We start from the raw sequence: 23325 nt of genomic DNA, 5'->3' as shown, positions 1-23325 counted from the left end.
TATCGTGTTGTTATGATATTGAATAAGAATAGTAAAGCCTAATTCTATTATAATTCTATATAAATAAATGGACATTATATGAGACCTATATATCTCGCGCATGCGTGGCACGACGACTACCGCCCTAAACAAAGATGGCGACTTTAACTGTTCGCAAATCAGCGAGTACAAACTGAGGCGTTTCCAAGCTTTAATTAGGTAATTTTTTGGTGATTGAAAGGTATCGCAGGAGTCACTGGCGGTATTCAGTGCAAGTCGAGCACAGGTCAAACCTCATACTTAAACCTCCATTTGAATAGCACATTGGATTATATGAAAATCAATGTTTATCAACACAAATGTTGCACATGCGCAGCGTGACGACCACCGCGCTTTAAGATGCGCACATGCTGTACTGTAAGTGTCACAGGGCGGTGTTTTGTGGTTTACCAGGTTTTATTCTGAAGAAATAAGACCTGGTTTTCTCTTCGAGTATGCCTATATCGTGCCCCACGAGTATGTGAATTACTACATAAATTCTTATGCTGCCCTCTACCGGTAAGTTTGACATCAACTTATGACATCGTCACTTGAGGGCAGTATATCAAATTCATGAATACAATTGCCAAAATGGATTTATCTTTTTCGCGGAAGGATTTGGTGTTGCTAACATTTTTTATTTTTAAATATACGCTACATTTTGCTACATTCACTAATCATTCTGGACCAAACTGACAAATAATTTGACAGACCGTGATGCCTTAATGTGGAAAAATACGAATTCATGAAATTTAAGTCCTTGAAATTTCTTTTATATAATATATGTGATTATTGGGGGGTGAAACTTGCTCAGATTGACTCTCAAAATCTAAACCCAGCTCTTTACAACACATTATGTATTGTGAAAATCAATTCTTAGCATGTACAAAGCAAATATTTTTTTTGAAATATCATTTTTTCTGTATTTTGTCAAGGTAGACAGAACATTATTCTAGAGTCTTGGGTCAATTTGAAATTTCATGGAATGTTTTTTTTTTTCTTGTATACATAGTCCCTGTTTGGATGCAGTCTGTATGTATGTGTGTATGTGTGTGCATGTCCACTACTATCTTGGACATGCCTGGGCCAATCACATTCAAATTATACACATTTATTATATATCTTGGGACACATAAGCATGTCTTTTTGTTTTACAATCTGGTTCAAGACAGCCAAAGGGTGGACAATTATTTGCTTAAAATTCATCATTCATCTAGCATTTCCTCCATTCTGGAGCCTGATATTAGTCATGTATAAATTAATTTCGTTCAAACTTGGTATATACATTGGACATAACAAGACCTTGATGCATTTTCAAGATTGAATTTAAAATGGCCAACTGGCGGACATTTTTTTAAACAAATGCTGATCAGGAGTCTGACCAATGTCTGACATGCCTTGACCAATCATGTTCAAACTTTATAGGTACATTATGTCACACATATATTTGTTTGAAGATCAATATGGCCGAGTGGCAGTCAGTATAATGTTAAGATTGATCAAAATCAAGCATTTCTGCCATTCCGAACATAGATCTCGGTTAAACCACTAAAATAATTATTACAGAGCATTGGTATTGGTTTTATATAAACAAACATACTTTTAAGCCAGTTTCATATGTTGCATGAAACCTTCATCAAACATATGTTGACCAATACATTTTAACCCAAACCTACATACAAATCTGAATACAAACCAAGCATAATACTGTTCTAAATTTGTATTCAAGAGGAAATTGACAACTTCAAATATACATGAAATTGTCATAGTAAATGTTATCACAGAAAAATAAAAAGTACAGATTATAATAATTACATAGTGTAGAAGAAACAGCCTCATTTTTGGGAGTTAAAAAAATATAGTATAGTAAAAGTTATTAGACAGAAATTAATACAAAATAGGTTTATTCTTAAACTAGATTAAGTAGGTTAAAAAAATTAGTTTCCATTGAGACAGCAGTTTTGTATAGTATAAGATTTTGGGAGTAGTTTTGCCTAAAATTACTTAAAGGGCGGTGGTTGTTGCGCCGCGTCCAGTTTGATATGGGACTCATAGCGATGTACACAACACGTGTAAAATACATTGTTTACATGAAATTTGAATTCGGGCTGCGCGACGACCACCGTGCTTTAAGAATACTTTTGAAGTAATATTTTCCTTTGATTTCTAAATGAGATTGAGCAATTCTAGTATTATGTTTATCTCCATTTTATCCACACCAAATATGTCTTCAAAAAACATGTTTATACAACATTATACAAAATAAACTGATTTATAAAGTTATTATGAAGTTATAAAAATTTCTGTGAAAAAAAAAGTCAAATAGCATGATTATGAATTATTCAGTTTTCTGTAATAACATATCTTGACAAATATTGTCACTGAATCAGTGAACATTTAACTGGAGTTGTTAAATCAGTTCAAGCCAAAATCAATTCAACCCAAACCTCCACAGTGTCTCAAATGATCATATTCCAGTATACAGTATGGCAATGGATGATAAATATAAATTTGATATTACAATGCTATGCTACATAATGTACAATGCCTCAAACATCATGTAAGAACTGGTCTGTGGAGTATTAATAATGTACTGCTAAAATACTGTAAAATGACTAATTTTCACAGGGTTAAAATTTCGCTGATTTACCATTTCAGTCATATTCAGTGGGTTTTAAATTCACGGTTTTGTCATTTAGATAATGCTAAATTTGACATATTCACTGGGTTTTAATTTAGCACATTTTCCAGTCAGAGAAGGTAAGAAAAATTACAACCCAGTGAATAATTAATCCTTTTACAGTAGTATACAACAGTGCATGTTTTTTTCTAAAAGCAAGATTAAATAAACTGGGGTACACGTTTAGTTTCACTTTGAGCTTCATAGGAGAAAAACATCATGCCATCACTCTGTGACCATGAAACAGGTTTGTGAAAGATATAGGGACCTATTTGCATTTGCGTGCCATGATCAACTATATTCAAGTTTAATTTTTCTGGCAGTTTAGATTTAATTTTGGATCTGCTGCCCATTTTAAACTCATGCATGTAATATGACATTAGTATGTTTAATCGCACAAGCTGGAGTGTGTTTACAACTGTAAATGCCATAGTTTTTGTCTGCATTTTGTAAATGCACAACAAGGAGATGCACCAGTGTACAACACTGAACCTACATGTATGTTAATTTAGAAAAATACAAAAAATGTATTGCAGCTTTTTCATTTGCTCATGAATAATTTAACACATAACAGTTGACAAGTTGGCATAGGCATGACCTTTCTATTACCCATTTTTTTTTAGAAACTTTCATTTGAAATCCAATAGCTCAGTCATTAGAGGCTCTACCTGTTGTAGTTGATGATGTGGCTTCGATTGTAGTAGATCAGTACTTTGCAGCATAATGATGCCAGACCAGATAACTGAAACAGTAAACCAACAGGGCGGAACATTCATACGATGTCAAAAGAATTGAGGACTGCTCCAATACTAAGTGAAAAATAGTGTACATGTACTTGATATAACTTGTGTGTCTTCCAAAAATAATGATATCTAAATATATTTTGTTTATTTATAAATGTAGCTCCTCCTGCATATATACCATATGTTTTTATCGTATTTCATAGAAGACAAATTCTTATGAATTTCATGAATTAGTGAACATTTTCTCTGCTGTCTTATGACCAATAGCATTACTGACTGCCATAAAATCAGAAAAATTCATAGTTTTAAAAATTAATAAAAGTACTCTGGTTACAATAGTATAGGATCTCAGTTTCCTGATGCAATGAAGAATAATCAACAAGTTAGGGGTTAGGTTTGTCTGTATCCGGTACATTAAGTAGTATGGCTGCCTGCACTGCATTGATGACACCCGGTATGTGAGCAATACCACAAAGAACATCAGTAGCGCCCTCTCTGTCAAATCAAAGCAAAAACAAGTATTTATTTAATTGAAGAAATCTGATTTTCACAATAAACCCAACTAAATATATTTTTGGAGGTTCCAGAATTCCATCTATGCATCATAAAATCTGTAATAGAAGCTGCATCCCTAATAATTGAGAACCAAAAATTTAGCATTCCCAAGATGTGCAGATGCTCTAATAGAAGAGCATCCCCTCTGTTGCATTGTACCATTTTAATAGAAGCCGCTGCTTTTAATACTGATTTTACAGTATGTGATTTACATGTATCTGCAAAACCAATGGTCTACGTGTATGAGCTTATTACTGATGTGTGTCTGTGACATCATCTTCATTTGAAATTTTCATGACAGTAGCTACATGTACTTGCTATTCACAATGTGGTTGAGCTATATGTTGGTCAATACAAACACCATAATCCCTTGGCCAGACTATTTTCACATTAAAAAAATACTTGAACTAATTCTTTACGGTGAGACATGGAAAAAATCAAAGAAAGCTTAGAAAGAACTCCCATGTGCTGAGAGTATTGGAGACACATTAAATATATTTCGAAATTACTTAGCTGAAAACTAATTATGCAAATCAGAAAATTAATATGAACAGATTTGAGTGTAAAACTAATGAGGTCTGCGCAATGTAACAGAAAATCTATGTTTCCAAGTTTAATTGAAACGTGATTAGAACCAAAAAATTATGAATTATTATGCTTATTATGGAATTAATATGAACAGATTTTTACCCCAAACTAATTAGGTTTGTACATTGTCCTAGAGCATCTTTGTACTAACTTTGATTGAAATGGAATAATTAGTAGTATAGATATCAGTGTGAAAGCTTAAAATTGGTTAATTATGCAAATTAAGTAATTAACAAGTACAGACTTTAACCCACAATTATCCAGGTCTGTCTATTGTCCTACAGTATCCATGTACAAACATTCATTGATATGTGATGATTAGGACCTGAGATATCAGTGTGAAAGTTGGTTAATTATGCAAATTAATTAATGTGATTAATATGCACAATTATTAATCCTAAAACTAATCAGGTCTCTGCATAGTCCTAAAGGATCTATGTATCAAGTTTCATTGAAATGCGATGATTAGTACTTGAGATACCCGTGGAAAAGCTGAAAATTAACTAATTATGCAAATTAGGTGATTAATATGCACAAATATTTATCAGAAACAATCAATCTCTGCATAGACCTTGAGTATCTAAGTACCAAGTTTCATTGAAATGTAATGCTCACTACTTATATCAAATGCTGAAAATTAATTAATTATGCAAATTAGGTAATTAATATGTACTGATATTACCATAAAAACTATTAGGTCTGAGCAGTGTCATATGACATCTATGTACCAAGTTTCATTGAAATGTGATGATTAGTACTTATATCAAATGCTGAAAATTAATTAATTATGCAAATTAGGTAATTAATATGTACTGATATTACCATAAAAACTATCAGGTCTGTGTAGTGTCATATGACATCTATGTACCAAGTTTCATTGAAATGTGATGATTAGTACTTGAGATATCAGTGGGAAAACCGTAAATTGACTAATCATTATGCAAATTAGGTAATTAGTATCCACGGATTATTACTAAAAACTAATCAAAACCTAGCATTAGTTCAGAGCATGTATGTACAAAGTTTCATCAAAATCCAATGAGTGGTTGTTTAGATATCAGTGGAACAATTATGGAACAGCTAAAAATCAGCTAATTATCATGCAAATTAGGTAATTAATATGCACGGATTTTTACCAAAAACTAATCAAATCTGCGCATATGTTCAGAGCATCTATGTACGAAGTTTCATCAAAATCCAATGAGTGGTTGTTTAGATATCAGTGGAACAATCATGGAACAGCTAAAAATCAGCTAATTATCATGCAAATTAGGTAATTAATATGCATGGATTTTTACTAAAAACTAATCAAATCTGTGCATATGTTCAGAGCATCTATGCACCAAGTTTCATTAAAAACCGATGTATGGTTCTTGAGATAGCAGTGGAACAGTCGGACACACATACACACACACACACACACACACACACAGACACACTAACTGCAAAGACTCCCATTTTGTGCTTCGCACATGAGAGTCAAAAAGAAGTCTTTTTTTACTACAGAAATTATAAATAAAGGCTAGCTCAGTTCCCTGACTAGACCCGATGAGATGTTATTTCTTTATTTCTTACCTCAATAAAGCTGTTGTTGTGATTTCAGTTGAATGCGATAACAGATACAGAACTGCACGAATACCTTGGTACTGGATTGAAACTGTTGTTGACTGAAAAGAAGACAGAACAGCAGACATCGTTAAAGGAAACATCAATCCAAACAACATAATGACCCCTGAAGAAAAAGCACCACAAATGTAGGAGAATGCAATTTACAGTTTTTTTTATATAACTTTTCATTCTCTAGATATTCAACTTTATATCATTATTATGTAGTCAGCCATCTTGATTCTCAAGCAAAGGATTATGGGTAAAGTATGACATCATAGAATCATTTCATTCATTAATGTCTTGATGAGTTCTAAGGAGTAGTATAAATCTAAAATATACTTTGTTGTGCCATAAAATACATACCTGAGAGTTCATATAATGTACAAAAAAGAAAATAACATACACATACACATACACCTGGAGTCTAGGTTACATTTTAATAATACTTACCTTGAGAAATAAAGTAATAATAGTATTCAAGTGCTCAAGCTGAAATTGAAAAAAAAATTACTTTTTTTATTTGTCTCATCTTGATCCAACCAGAAAAACGTAAGTATGGAACTGTCTAAACTGCAATTGAAACCTGTTTTGAGACTCTCCAATAGATGAAGATGCCATTTGAGATTTCATGGCATCCAAGAGTCTCTAAATCAGTCTCAAAAGGCATCTTCATCTGTTAGAGTGTCTCAAAACTGGTCTCAATTGCAGTTTAGACGGTACCATACATACCTCACAAGAAGCTGATGTAAGGAAAGAGGTGTCATCAAGTGGGATATCAAGTTTTGACAAGTATGCCAGGGATCTACACTGATGATGTGAACAGATTAAGGATGTTTATTGTCTCAATCTGATAAAACACTATCAAACCTGTTTGGATTGTCTGTGTACAATTTACTGGTACTGTAAAATCTGTATTAGAAACTGCGGCTTCTATTAAAATGGTACAATGCAACATATGGGATGCGGCTTCTATTAGAGCATCTACACATATGAGAAATGATGAATTTTTTGTTCTTAATTATTTTAAAAGAGTGCGACTTCTATGAAGGATGCGGCTTCTAATACAGATTTTACGGTAGTCTTTATACTGCAAAACACAGATTGACTGTAATACACTTACCAGTTTGTGTGTGTGGATTTGATGTTTAGCAAAGTTAGCAATTGCTCTCGAGACATGACCCATGACATTATTGAGTGAAGAGTATTCACTTAGCATTTCACATGCACAGCATAGATAGTCTTGTAATGCATTCTGAAATAAAAACAATAAAGTATTAAATCACACATATATATATATATTATGACGTTGTCACCTGATATCACTTATTTGTAGACCTGTTTGATACGAGTAGCATCGAGAGCTATTATTCAAGAACTTGTGTGATTGGCTTATAACCAACCATCAACCATCTCTATTAGATGCTGATCACTTGACCAACTGGATTTCCAGAAATGGTGGACGACTTATTCAAATGTTTTTTTGGAAGAAATGGCCAGCAATCAATCAAAACAAAAAACAAATCGATATGCATATGTACACCATTAATCCTTCTCTTTGCCCTAGCAAAACATGTCTGAGCAATAGTTCACACACGAAAATAAAACCGAAATTGTCATCAGTCGGCCATTTCGAATCAAATCATTAAAAAAACTGCATGCATTATGAGTCTATCATGCATGATGTCCATACCATGTTTGAATGAAAGCAGCCCAGATGCCGCTAAGAGAAGGTCTAGGTTAAAATTTTGTGATTTTATGTGTTTTGACAAAAATACAGTACCTATATATATATATATATATATATATATATATATATATATATATAGTACCTATATGTATAATATCAAAGCAATAAGACTTGCGATTTTTAACAAGAAGTCGAAAATATCACTTTTTACCAAAAACGAAATCAAAGAAAGCTTAGAAAGAACTCCCATGTGCTGAGAGTATTGGAGACACATTAAATATAATTCGAAATTACTTAGCTGAAAACTAATTATGCAAATCAGAAAATTAATATGACCAGATTTGAGTGTAAAACTAATGAGGTCTGCGCAATGTAACATAAAATCTATGTCTCCAAGTTTAATTGAAATGTGATTAGAACCAAAAAATTATGAATTATTATGCTTATTAGGGAATTAATATGAACAGATTTTTACCCCAAACTAATTAGGTTTGTACATTGTCCTAGAGCATCTTTATACTAAGTTTCATTGAAATGGAATAATTAGTACCGTGAAAACTCCAAAATTTCGACCCCTCTAAAAATTCGATCGCCTATTTATTTGCCGGGTTTCGGTGTTTTATTTACCTCCAAATTTTCGATTCCACTAAAAATTGCCGACTCATTCTTATTCGAAAATTGCGACCAGTTTTAGTTTTCCCACAAACGAAAAAAAAAAAACGATGTGAGCGTTCAAACGGGACCTTCCTCGAAGGCATGAATCCGGGTTTCTGATTGACTGAGAGATTTTTATTTTATTGGTAACGAAAATATATTCTAAATAAACGAAGTTTGAAATAAAAACGAACACAAAAATCACGGCATGCTGCGTTTCTGAATTGTTGATTATTACTGTACTCAGTAGTGATTATAATAATGTACACAAAATAAATTTGTTGAATGGTTATGAAATACAAATAAAAGTCAACTTAGTTTCATCGTAAGCGAATGATTCCGGTCTCGTATAAACGTTTGATGCTGTAGGATATCCGCCATGTTCTCTTAGGTCAAATAGGTCAAATCGCTAATTAACCAATCAAAAAGCTGGATGATGCCAACGTGTTCAAATTACCATAGCTTATTTAAATATGTTAATGTTATTGAACGCAATGCGGAAGAGATTGGTGTTGTAGTACGATGTTTTGGCTTGGATTTTGATGCGAAAACGGCATGATTTTTTTTAAATAAAAAAATTAGTTGTTTTTAAAAAATAAACTGGTCATCTGAAGAATAATTTAACATTGTTCACAGTGATAACAGCTCATTCTCGAAAGGAAGCTTACCCGCTCACGCTAGTCACGATAAAAATCATACACGTGTACTCTTGAATAGACAAACGTCAATGACTACGGTAAAACTTAGACTCTATTTTAGGCGGCAGGATTGATTGAAATGTCCGAAAAATGACGCCAAAATACACCTTAAAAGTCCCATTTTATTTTCTTAAATCCCATTTTATTTTTTAATCCAAGGGCGAATTTACGGCAGAATTTGGTCCCTCAAATAAGGGACACGTGAGCTTTGATTCTAACCGGATACATTGCACTGGGTCGGGGAGATAGTTTGCTAAACTTCCATGCATCTTTTGTCCAATGGGTACCTGTACTTCGAACATTCGCAAGTTTTTCTAGGTAGTGCGAGACAGCTTTGTCTTTTGACCTATTAGTTTTGTGCTGACCTCTTCTCCGCGTCTTGATGTTTTGTTTTGCTTGTCATAATATTCACTGATTGATGACTTTGTTTAGATTTTGAGTTACAACTCGGCCACGACCTTTGCTTTTACCGTGAAACATGAGGAAGTTTACGTAAATTGACGGACATTGCATTTTTTAAAAACTAATGAAGCACACTGTCTATCATCCCCATTTTTTCATTTGCTGATTTCTATTCTGAAAAATTCGACCGTCCGAAAATGCACCTTAATTTTGACTCTAAAAACACGTCACATATCTAACACCAATTATTTAAAACCGGTCGAAATTTTGGAGTTTTTACGGTACTTTAGATATCAGTGTGAAAGCTTAAAATTGGTTAATTATGCAAATTAGGTAATTAATATGTACAGATTTTAACCTGCAATTATTCAGGTCTGTCTATTGTCCTACAGCATCCATGTACATTCATTGATATGTGATGTATAGTACCTGAGATATCAGTGTGAAAGTTGGTTAATTATGCAAATTAGGTGATTAATATGCACAAATATTTACCGGAAACTAATTGGGTCTGCATAATTCTAGATTCATTGAAATGTGATGATTAGTACTTTAGATATCAGTAGAAAAGCTGAAAATTAATTATGCAAATTAGGTAATTAATATGCACAATTATTTACCCTAAAACTAATCAGGTCTCTGCATAGTTCTAAAGGATCTATGTACCAAGTTTCATTGAAATGCGATGATTAGTACTTGAGATACCCGTGGAAAAGCTGAAAATTAACTAATTATGCAAATTAGGTGATTAATATGCACAAATATTTATCGAAAACAATCAATCTCTGCATAGTCCTTGAGTATGTAAGTACCAAGTTTCATTGAAATGTAATGCTAACTACTTATATCAAATGCTGAAAATTAATTAATTATGCAAATTAGGTAATTAATATGTACTGATATTACCATAAAAACTATCAGGTCTGTGCAGTGTCGTATGACATCTATGTACCAAGTTTCATTGAAATGTGATGATTAGTACTTGAGATATCAGTGGAAAAACCGAAAATTGACTAATCATTATGCAAATTAGGTAATTAGTGTCCACGGATTATTACCAAAAACTAATCAAAACCTAGCATTAGTTCAGAGCATCTATGTACCAAGTTTCATCAAAATCCAATGAGTGGTTGTTTAGATATCAGTGGAACAGTCATGGAACCACTAAAAAATAGCTAATTATCATGCAAATTAGGTAATTAATATGCACGGATTTTTACCAAAAATTAATCAAATCTGCGCATATGTTCAGAGCATCTATGTACCAAGTTTCATCAAAATCCAATGAGTGGTTCTTTAGATATCAGTGGAACAGTCATAGAACAGCTAAAAATTAGCTAATTATCATGCAAATTAGGTAATTAACGAGCATGGATTTTTACCAAAACCTAATCAAATCTGCGCATTGGCCCAGAGCATCTATGCACCAAGTTTCATCAAAAACCGATGTATGGTTCTTGAGATAGCAGTGGAACAGTCGGACACACATACACACACACACACATACACACATACACACACACACACATACACACATACACACACACATACACACACACTAACTGCAAAGACTCCCATTTTGTGCTTTGCACATGGGAGTCAAAAAGTATATTCACCAAAACTAGATAAAGATATTACCATGAAATGAACAAATCCAAGAGAAGTCTACCCAAGGTACATATACACTGAGTATCAAAGAAATCAGGCTTATAGTATTCAAGAAGAAGTTGAAAAAGTAACAAGCAGCCAGTCGGCTGAGATAGCTCCGCTGTTAGCAATGTACAAAGAACAGAAGATATCATTAGAAAATGAACAATATGTATAGTATGTATAGCAATCGGACTTGCTGTTTTCAACAAGAATTCAAAAATATCACTTTTTACCAAAAATGACATAAATATTCATCAAAATTAGATTATTGAAGATATCATAAAATGAACAAATCTGAGAGAGGTCCACATGTAGTACCTATAAATGTAATGTCAAAGCAATCAGACTTGCATTTTTTTAACAAGAAGTAAAAAATATCACTTTTTACCAAAAATTACAAAAATATTCACCAAAATTAAAGAATTGAGGATATCATCTACCCCATGTACATACACACCAAGTATCAAAACATTCAGGCTTGTATTTTTCAAGAAGAAGTCGAAAAAGTAAAACATTGACACGGACGACGACGGCCGACGGACAATCACTCATATGATAAGCTCCGCTCGACAAAGTTGACAGTGGAGGAGTCATCATTTGGCGATGCGGAAAATGGTCATAGCATGTTGTTGTTTTCAACCAAGCATCTACCCACAAGTCTTTGTGGTTTTAGAGTGTGTTGTTATCCTCGCTTGGGACTCAATTCCCGCACATTAGCAGGTGGTGACCCCTCTGCTTTAAAGTGTATCTACAAAATGAGTGACACACTTGTAAATAAAAAATAGCAATTTTGAATCAAATCGCAAAACAAATTGACATGTGTCAATAACTAACCGTGAATGTTTAAATTCAAGTTTGAATGAAATCAGCCTAGTAATGGCTGAGAAACAGTTGAAGACATGTGATTTTTTCAGTACTTTTGGGGATTAAAATGGTCACAGGCATAGATCAACAGAACAAACAAAATTGACGTGAAAATGTCTCCCATTATGAGTTGTACCAACATAATCCACCCAGGCATGTTCGAGAAATGCACTGACTGTCAGATTCTGACAAAAAGATACCAGTTATTCTTACCTGGTTTTGTTCAGGTAGAGCTGCTAAATTTGCCAGTAGACAAGCTACATTGCACACAACCTGAGTATTCTTAGGTTTCCTTCGCACTGCTGCTGTAAAACATTTACCACGTGCATAATCTTCCTGTAATAGAACCACACAGATTAGTAGGTAGGCGTGTCATCACTGTATTTAGTATAATTCAATAAACAAATATAAGATGCCATCAACATTTTTATCACAAGAATTTCTTGCCCAGATTTGTCTGCACTTTTATCTTATATTCTACAATATTACTGAAAATGAACACTACTTTTGGTGCAAACATGCAAAATTTGAGTCAATTTTCTGCTTATTTGGCTATATTTTCCCAATCTTCTGAAGGAAAATCTTCAGCCTATAAACAGGACTAGTTTGTGATGAAAACAAAAGAAGTTGTTGCAACTACGTCCAAGTGAATACAGAATATTTCATGTTACATGTAGATGTTGTGAGCGTGTTTCAAATCAGGATTTTAAAACGTCTAGATTAAAAGTAAGTCAATCTGGCTCTTAAATGCAAAACTCGTAAAATTCTGGTTCATGGATTATTTTACTAAATATAATCAAAACATTCAAATAATTTAGTAGAATAATGGTAGAAACAATAAACAGTACCTGAACAAGTCGTTGTTTATGTTGGTCAGTTCCCATTGATAATAATGCCAGGGTTCTTAGTGCCACTTCCTGCATCTGAGAAGAAATCACATAGCATAAAGGTAATGAATTCAGTCGGAGTTGGTCATGTAATAAAAAGTTTATCATCTGATATCACCTATTTATAGAGATGCTTGATACTTGTGGCATCATGGACTGTATTACCCATTCATTCGTTGCCATGATACAACTCATACCAACAAAGGATATTTTACCAATTTTCAACCAAATAGATCATGAATGCATTAGATACAGCTGCACATGGGCATTTTCAGAAACAAAAGGGCCACATATCAGTTAGCCTGACAAGGTTGCACAAGTTGCGCCCTCCGCGATGCACTAAACCCAACACACGCCTGACAGAAAAATGTAGTTTTTCACTCCCCTTGACAATTTTTGTCCGTACCAATAAAATTGGAGGAACGTCAGATAATGACAGCCGTCAAACAGTAACCATCAACGGCAGTTTATTTCCGCCCAATGTTTTATGATCTCGTTGAAAACAGTGTGAATTTTGCCGACAATGCAAACATGGCTTTGATTGACAGTATTACGATGACCACCAAAATGAATATTCATTGAAACTCTATGCAAGACGGCGTGATCTTTGTAAATTCAAAGTATTGATCTTGCCGATGAGACATACACTATTCTGTCAGGTGTTAGTAGGGTCTGATGCCGTTCGGCCAGCGAGGGCGCCACTCACGTCTACATGTCAGACATATTTGATTGCAAAACAAAATCCTGAAAAAAAGGCAAGAAATCCAATTTAATGTTCACATACATATACACATGTCCCTTAACATCTCTAAGATGTCTACATACCTGTTCATCTTGTGAGGATGTGAGGTCTAATATTCTTGGTAAAGCATTTCGATCATTCTAGACAAATAAGGGAATTGTGTTATAAAGCGTAACTTCTACGGTTGATACACGGGTTATTTCATCACATGCATACATAAAACATTGTTAAGAATAGAAAAATCCTGGATATTTTGTGTTTCAATGAAGCATTTATTGGCAATTACCACTTGTAAGGAGAATGTATGCAGAAAATGCTTGTTCAAGATGGTGACACTTGCAAAAGTTCAGCTGTATTTTGTTAACGATTAATGCGAATGATTGTTTTGGAGAGTGAATTTTTTGTATATCATCTTTAATAAAAGTATTACAGCAAGAATAATCAATGTTTGTACCCTCATGCAAGAACATTTGACCTCTTAACATTGGATGAACGTTATCCAGCACAAACACTCCTATTTAGTCAGTATTACCAGAGGTACATTACTTGGGGTTTGCAACTTCGGTGACATGATACCAAGATTTCGTTTCAATCTCGCTCGCGTTCCAACTCAGAAAAATGTGAATGTGCATGTCCGAGGTAACTAGGATATTGGGATGTCCAGGTGGATCAAAATAGCTGCACAAGATATGACGAATTACGATAACTATATTTTCTGTACATTTTCAATATATTCCATTTTTTCACTATGAATGTGGTAATACATGTTTTATTGTTTTATTACAAACCGCCTATGTCATGTCAGAATGTCGCATTAGTCTCGCTACATATCTACGAGATGAGACTTGAATGGGATCTTGGCATGATGTCACCATACAGTACTTTGCGCATTGCAAACACCAAGTAATGTACCTCTGGTATTACATAAATATATAAATATATTCATGGGTAGTACCAGATACACAGGGAATGTGGCACATGGAAATAAACTAAAATCTTTGTATGGAAAATGTTGAGAGGGAGAATAACCTACTATTATTTCCCTAATCATTACTGCACTATTCATTCTTTACATGTAAATTGATTTATCAATAATTTTTTTTTTACTGTTTCTGTGGTATTGTAATTAGTAGTTTGTGTTTCTTTTTCTCTGTAAAAACACCTCTACCTATGTATTTTTAAATATTGTATGATGTGTCGCGGCCCAGTACTGAATAAAGATTGATTGATTGACTGCACTATTCATTCAACCCAACTTGAAACATGATAAGCTTGCCTCATGTTAGTTCATGAAATCAAATATACAAGTTATGAAATCACTTTTGCCTTTTTTTAGTAATGGTAGGAATGAAATTAGTCAAGCTATGTCACATTTACAGCTCAGGGAAATGAAGAAACAACGTCACTAAAAATTAGGAGAACTATGTTTTGATGGGATCCATGTATTAAAGTTAAAGCGTGATAGTTGTCGTATGTGGGTCTCATATAAACAAAGATGGTGACTTTGACTGTTGCGCAGATCAACGAGTACAAACTGAGTCGTTACTATTTCAGGTGATTGGAAGGTATCGAAAGATCACCGGTGGCAATTAGTGCAAGTCGCACCCAGGTAAAATCTCATACTTGTGATTTCCATTAGAAGAGCGCGTTGGATTGTAGGAAAATCAATGTTTATCAACACAAATGTCGCACATACCGCCCTTTAACAGACCTACCTCAATCACAGCAGTATGAGTCCCATGATGCTCCACAATCAAACTTAATATCATGACAACTAACAGCGCTATCTCTTCTCTTGCACTACATAACGATAAAACCGGTTGAAGTACTCCATCATCAATAGCTGGATAGTAAAACCATAAACAAGATGTAAATTATTTTAAATACTTTCCTTAGATCTGTTTTTTTCTAAATCTACTTTGAAATTGTACATCCAGTTTGAACCCAAAACAGTCAAGACATTATCACGGCCACATTAGGTACTACTTTCAGATACTGTGCAATAATGAAAAAAATGTAAATTGTTTGTGGTATTCCATGGTTATGTCAGTTCTATTTTTAAAATAACCAATTATGGCCAATGCCATTCGATTTGACAAGTACAGTACACTGTAACGTCAATTTAATGAACACCTTTATAATGAATTTCCTGATATAATGAACACATAGCGTGTCTCCCGCTCACAACAAACCCAATGTATTATGTGCTTCATTATAGTGAACATTTCACTATAACAAACTAATTGTATGTCCCCCAAAGAGTTCGTTATAACGAGGCTACAGTGTATATAGCGGAAATAATAAATGGGAAAGTGCAAAATTATGTACTGCATGTGTGCTTCGAACTGGCGAATACAACACTGAATCCCCTAATTAACTGCACTATCCCGCGTGGCTTCCAGACAACCACTGGGCATCCCGCTTAAGTTGCTTAATAACCACACTTATTCCATGCTTAGATCGTGCAATCCAACACTTTCAAATTAATACACAAAGCATACCAGATGGTGGTTCAGACCCCACTTTAACCTGGTACTACTGTAACAGTAAAAAACGCAAATGACCAGCAGCAGATTACATCGCTGGAATTATGATAATCTGACTTGATTTCATTATTATGGGTTTAAAGTCAAGCGGAGATCAAAAGTGAAAATATATTGGGGTCAACAGTAAATTTGTTTAAAATTCATGGGTCAAGATGTTATTTTCAATTAAAAGTTGATTTTTACATTATTTATTTTTATATTTGTATGTACTTGTCTGTTTTGCATCTAACTGCAGTATTTCTACGGAACACGTACATTTAAGTGCACTTTGAACTCACCTTTCATCTTGAGTTCAGCAGATTTACAGAATATTCTCAATGCACTGATGCAATCAATAATGGTTTGTTCTTCACTTGTCTGTGATCTACGCAGTAAACTGTAATCAAAACCATAATGTATCTGCCATGCTATTATAAATACTAGCAATAATATTGAACTTCATTGCTTAAAGTCAAATGTCAACAGGGTATCATTTGCACTGAAACACGATTACTGATGACATCATTAACACTGAAACACAATTACTGATGACATCATTAACATTGAAACACAATAACTGATGACATCATTAACACTGAAACACAATGACTGATGACATCATTAACAATGAAACACAATAACTGATGACATCATTAAATCTGAAACACAATGACTGATGACACCATTTGCACTGAAACACAAGGACTGATGACATCATTCACATTGAAACACATAGATTGATGACAGCATTTACACTGAAACACATGCTGATGACATCAATTACACTGAAACACAAAGACTGATGACATCATTAACACTAAACACATTGACTGATGACATCATTTGCACTGAAACACAAAGACTGATGACATCATTAACACTAAACACATTGACTGATGACATCATTTGCACTGAAACACAAATACTGATGACATCATTTGCACTGTAAACATGCTTGTGTCATTTCTCCCTCACCTACATAGTGCTTTGATAGCGCCAGCACTAGCTAATGTGGCATGTAATGCTGGATTTGTAGAGAGTATATGAATGCCAGCAGCTGTGTGCTTTCTGATGTCTATATTATCCAATCTGGCAAGGTAAATCAAAGTCTGTATACCACCTAGTTGTACTATTTGAACCATTCCCTTGGGATCCTGTAGTTCTTTATACAGACCATCAGCAGCCTCTATTTGAAAAGACTGAAATGAAGTACATTATTACATGTAATCAATTTAGTGTAATTTTGTTTTATTGCATGAGGTACAAAATCCAAGTATATCTTTTTTAAAATGACATTCATCTCCATGTAAAGATGATCAATTAGGCATCAGAACATGCACTGAATCATATGTTCTAATGATGTGAGCGTAAAGATTTAGTTTGTGTGTATTTGTATACAATTGGTGTTGATTGATACTAGGTTGTGATTCAAACATGTGATTCATCATGTTTTCATTGATGGGAATCAAATAAAGAAACTCAGATTGTATGGTGATTGAATCATTGCTTTAAAGATAAAATTGACAAAATCTCTTGTTCAGCAGACTTGGGGGATCATATTTAGGCTAAGTAGAAATTATTGGCGATGGCACTGCGATAAAAGCACAAAGTAAATGCGATAAATGTATGAACATAATGGAATGAATACAATCCGAGGCAGTGTGCCCTCTAAGCTAATATAATGTGCTGCTGACACACGATGATTTGCTATGATGCAATGAGTTGTGTTATTTCACTGGCGCGTCATTGACGCAACAGAAAAACATACATTGATATATTGATTTTGAAAAAAATCTGAATATAGTTATACCCGGTAGTATGGGATTTTTAATTTGGTAAAATGAAATTAACAATTTATAAACCAAAAAAGTTTAAAAACGAAGAAATCAGGGGCAAGAATTATTGTTTGTGTCTCAATACACCAAAACAGTCACATACATTTCCATTTTTGTTTGAAGACCTCTCTCCCCAGCTGTCAACAAGCTTGCTGGACTTGATTTTGGGGAATACCATTATGACTCAGGATTTCTAAAAAATCAGTCTTTGCACACGGATACAAGATGTGAATGAGAAAACACAAATGGATGCATCAAAGCTGTTACTTACTAAAATGTGTGAGCGAGATTTTGAAATTAATTGCGTAACTGTAAGACATTCTTCACAGACACGCTCAGGATCAGGATAACCAAGGTGCGGTAACGGAACCTTTTCTTTACAACACTTATTGCACGTTACTCTACCGCAAACACGACAATGATGTTTACGACGAAATTGGTTGAACTTGTTACAACACAAGTTACACATGACTGCTTCACTGTCTTCCATCCATCTGAAAGTGAAAAATTAATAAAATTAAAAAAAAAAATCAAAACCATAACAGTGAGTTTATGTCAAAGACCCCAAATGAGTGCAGGTTATTCTCAATTTTTGAGATACATGTAGATAACTATTTGTCCCTTTCAACTTGACACTGCTCATTTTGTTACATTCTTTGCAGAAGTGATCTTTTTCACTAAAGAAGTTAATCAGGTTGTTTTTATGACTATAACAAAAACGCTCACAGTGCACATACAACATGTACCTATTTATTCTCTACTATGGTACAGACTCGAACAGGTCTTAGTAATCAAATTTTGCGAGTCAGTGAAAAATTGCAAAAATTGCTAACAGTGAAAATCTTCCTTGGGTCCTACGAAACTCCAGGAATGCCAGAAAATGTTCCAGTGGGGGGAGGGGGGGGGGGCAGGATTAGAGTTATGGGTGAAGGGGTCTTACCCAGCTCGTTTTCAAAATAGACAATTATTTAACAGAGAACAGCAATATTAAACTGAGACAATTTTTATGCAAATTCACTATCTCAGATCATAAGATGCTAATAGAGACTGGCAGACATAGACAGATACCAAGAGCAGAACGTAAATGCAAAACCTGTAATGTAATTGAGAGTGAATATCATTTCATGATGGAATGTAGTAATTATATTGAATGTCTTAAAAGACTTATATTACAGAGTAAAAACAAAATTAAAGATTTCAACACATTGCCCTCTGAAGTTCAATTTATTGAAATTATGAAGAAGTGCTTTATCAATGTTACACAATTTATCAAGTCAGGTATGAAAATCAGAGATGCATTATACATGTAACAGCTCCACCAAACTAAGAAATAATAGTGCTTTATAGTAGCTTTTATTCGTCCTTTAAGTAATACATTTTTGTTTATATGTAGTTTCGAGTTTAATCTTGTTCTTATTTGTTCCTAAATTTTTTGTTTAGTTTTTTTCTTTTGTTTATACAACCATAAAAACGACTTCTGTAGTATGTTTTTCGTGTTGAATAAAATTTTTTATTATTGGGACCTTGTCGTCACCCCATGTGTATATACCACCCCTAAAACAGCCAAGTACACAGGGTTAGATTATAATAAAAATACATGTACACACAGATGTGAAGAATGCACATCTTAAATGTGTTTACACAGCCGGCATGATTCTATGGTAAGTGTTTCTTAGGGCCCCCTCACCTATAACTTCTATTCTAACCCTCCAGTACCCCCCATTTTAACTATATTTACCCTTTTCGGGTCACTTCAGTTATTTGGAGGGGCATATTGAATTATGTTAGGCTGGAGTGTTAGGTTTAGGGTTCAGGTTAGAGGATGAGGGGGCCTGGAACTCTTTCTCCGACTCGATTCATACGCCACAAATTTTAGCCCTGAGTACTCTCCTGTACGTAGGCTGACCTCCTTCCCCTGATCATTCGACCCCACCTACATAACTGTACTCAGGTCTACCAGAACTTTCACATCAAAGTTTCAGTGAACCGAAAACTGTAGCAACGGCGATCATCGATAGTATTATCTACTATCTAATCAAAATAAATACTATCCTCACACGTTATTACACGTAAATGAAAATTAAAGATCCCCGCCACTATTTCGACATCGTCCATGAGTTGCAAGTTTTACATTTTTTTACCTCATTCGAGCCAAGACAAATTCCCCATCACCAAATACATTACTACTTCCGTCGGTTTGTGCTGGGAAGATATTCTTTCCTTCAACTTTGATCTTTAAGGTGGATGCACTCATTATTTTGAAAGAATGTCCATATGAGCATCGTAGTTACGGTGAACATTTATAGTTGTCTGCCATCATGGGAGGCGTTCCTGACTCGACCCAAATAAACAGCCGCCATATTTTATACTACTGGGTCAAAGGTTAAATTTGCTGGGATGACAAGTTGATGGCGCTGTGACTTATCTAAATTTTAACAGAGAAATGATGATATCGCAAAACAGACAAAACACTGCAGTACAGAAGTACAGCACTCTTCGTTGAAATAAAAACACTTCAGTTAAGAAGTATTTGCCATATTTTGATGATAGATGGCACTGTATTCAAAAAGCTGTACTTCAGCTTTATTATTTTAATGATAAAAAAAATCGCATTTTTATGAATGTTTGGTATTCTTCCCATCAAATGAACAATTTGACTATTTGGGTATTTTGTATGGAATATATTTTCACTGATTTTTCTACAAGTTGAATGTAAAATATAGGAAAAAAAGGTATATTCGCTGGATTTTATTTTCACTGAATCATTCCTTTAGCGATAATAGCAAAAATTAATTCCAAGCGAAAATAAAGTATTTTACAGTACCCTTGGATTTTGGAACATTAGAACAATAATCTCTAAACCACTGTAACCACGACAATCCATATGACAAGAATTTTATCAAATATAATTTTACACAAATATTTATTGAATATTTCGTGTAATAATTAAAGTATTTTATTATTCATTATTATTTTGCATCCAGTATATTTCAGTTACCATGCAGTACCATCATTTACCTAGGATCCCGAATTGTAAATAGGATAAGCGATTGTATGATTGTAAGAGACTTCATTCCGAGGCTCAAGAAAAATATTCAATGTTTTGTCAAACGTTTCGGTAGCCGTTTCCCGTGCCAATCATGTTCAGGTGAGCATATACATAAAGTAGGCGTAATAATCAGTCAAAACATCGGTCTGAACTTTTAATCGCATCTGAAATACAATTTTCGATCAAGAAGTTAACACGGAGTTTCCGTATTTTGAAAGAACAATTGGGTTTGTGAACGGTTAGTACCAATTAAATGATGCGCGTATTAGTAGCGACCGACAGTTGCCAGTAAACTAATAGAACATAGCGTATCAAATCGGAAGGATAAAAGTGGCGTGCAGAATCAGCAAAAGTTGCAAAAATAAAAACTATTAAAAGTACAATTGTGAAACGTTTAGCAAAAAATATATTAAAAGTGGCGTTCATACTCGAAAAAAATCCTTTAAAGTTTTGAAAGTAAAGTACAGAGACCGGAAGTGGCATGTAAACAAGGTTGCACATAAATACGGAAAGAGTTGTCTGTAAACCATTAAATGTAAATCATGAAAACATCTTCGTAAACCATTAAATGTTGCCAGGAAAAGTAACCAGCCTTTTATAAAATGTAACGTGCTAAGTAGGAAAACATTGCCAATAAACTATTGAAAGTAGTATGACGAAATTGTTTTGCGTATCTGTTGATCGACTTAATTAGTTGATTACGAGTGAACGGCTGTGTTATGTCTGTCATCGTTTAGACCTATGCGAGGTCCTGCACGGAACTTGGCTCAGTGATTTGGAACTAATTACGAGATAACCGTCGCTATTCGGACTACTATTTCTGACAGTTAGTATTCGCAATTATTAATGTAGTGAACGATTAATCAAAAGATATGACGTGTCCAGTACTTAGTGTGATTGGCTTTATGAATGAAGGTTACGCCCTAGAGTCTTTTTACTGTTTTGTAATTGGTTAGAGTTTTAAAAATGAATAAAGAGAGTTTGAGTTGGTCCAGTCCTAGTGAGTCTTGGGCGAGCCTTGGGTCAGCCTTGCGATAGTCTTGGGGACTTTTCCCAAGGGCACTGTGTCTTATAAAGTGCTCGACTGATCGACTAAGACGAGAGTTGAAACGTATTTCGTTGTGTGTGTCTTATTTGACTGTAAAGCTTAAGTGACTTCCCCGATCCCGTACCTCAAGGGGACGCGATAGAGAGACGAAACGAGATCCCCCCTGATACGTGTGGAGAACCCCTCGGAGAAGAATTTACACCGTGATAGTAGCGTGCAAAGTCGGCAACAGTTGTTCATAAATTATTAAAAGTACCGTCCAAAGTCGATTAAATTTGCCCGTAATCTATTAACAGTTGAAACGTGAAAAGTTGCCCGTCGTATACCTAACGTGCATAGTCCGTAAAGTTGCTCAGTAATTATTAAAATTAAAGTGCCTATCGGGGAAAGTTGCTCGTAAACCATTACAATTAGCGTGCGTAATCACGAAAACTAGGCTGTCCACTATTAAACGTAGAGTACAAAGTTGGAAAAGTTGTCTGTAAATTGTCAAAAAAGAAATTGCATATATGACTTTGTCACCAAGTTAATGAGTATTGTAGTTGACATATATTGCCTATAAATGAAAGCAGTTAATGCCAACATAAATATCTGGGCTAGTAACAGGGAAATTCATTTAATAATTAGTTCGCAATTAAGATATTTTGCATAAATTACTAATCATATAGCAATGATAGCAATACATATATGAAGGGAGCTGAGATGTGGGGGGGGGGAATTACTGTTGTCTTCATCATGATTTGCCCGAGAAATAACTTTTAGAACAAATAAACCCCGGCAGAATATTAATGTGCATTTTACGGTTGGACTTTTGTTGCATCACACTATATAAATCATCGACGTCTAAATATAAAAGCGACGCTTGTCTGGTGGCAGCTAGTGATTTTAAGCAAAGTTGACAAATTGTGATTTTTTTTTGAGTCGGGAATAAATAAAGCTGTATGTTTTCTCTTTTATTATTCGTTCACCTGGAGTAATAAAAGCAACTGAGAGAAAAACTGGTACTATAATAAATAAAATGTGAATAAGGGAGATAATTATTGAGAATTACCGATTACCGATTACATTACCGATTTTTAGGTTTATAGCGGT

At 34.3% G+C, this 23325-nt stretch overlaps 1 protein-coding gene across 1 annotated transcript; it reads right to left on the bottom strand.

Moving 5' to 3' along the window:
* Positions 1 to 1905: 1905 nt before the first annotated feature.
* LOC102803618 (uncharacterized) lies at positions 1906 to 20496 on the bottom strand. The gene is made up of 12 exons (XM_006819570.3): positions 20278 to 20496; positions 18408 to 18630; positions 17277 to 17500; positions 16601 to 16698; positions 15492 to 15619; positions 13860 to 13916; positions 12996 to 13070; positions 12361 to 12483; positions 7313 to 7444; positions 6643 to 6681; positions 6160 to 6251; positions 1906 to 3936 (listed from the first exon to the last, which is right to left on the bottom strand). The coding sequence occupies exons 1-12, from the start codon at positions 20388 to 20390 to the stop codon at positions 3825 to 3827; spliced, it is 1416 nt and encodes a 471-aa protein (XP_006819633.2). The 5' UTR covers positions 20391 to 20496; the 3' UTR covers positions 1906 to 3824.
* Between the last annotated feature and the right edge of the window lie 2829 nt (positions 20497 to 23325).

The sequence above is a fragment of the Saccoglossus kowalevskii genome, chromosome 19 (genome assembly GCF_978046115.1).
Source record: "Saccoglossus kowalevskii chromosome 19, keSacKowa6.1, whole genome shotgun sequence".
In the NCBI taxonomy this organism is placed as follows: Eukaryota; Metazoa; Hemichordata; class Enteropneusta; family Harrimaniidae; genus Saccoglossus; species Saccoglossus kowalevskii.
Note: the sequence above shows the minus strand (reverse complement) of the source record. Positions and strands in the feature narration are given on the sequence as shown.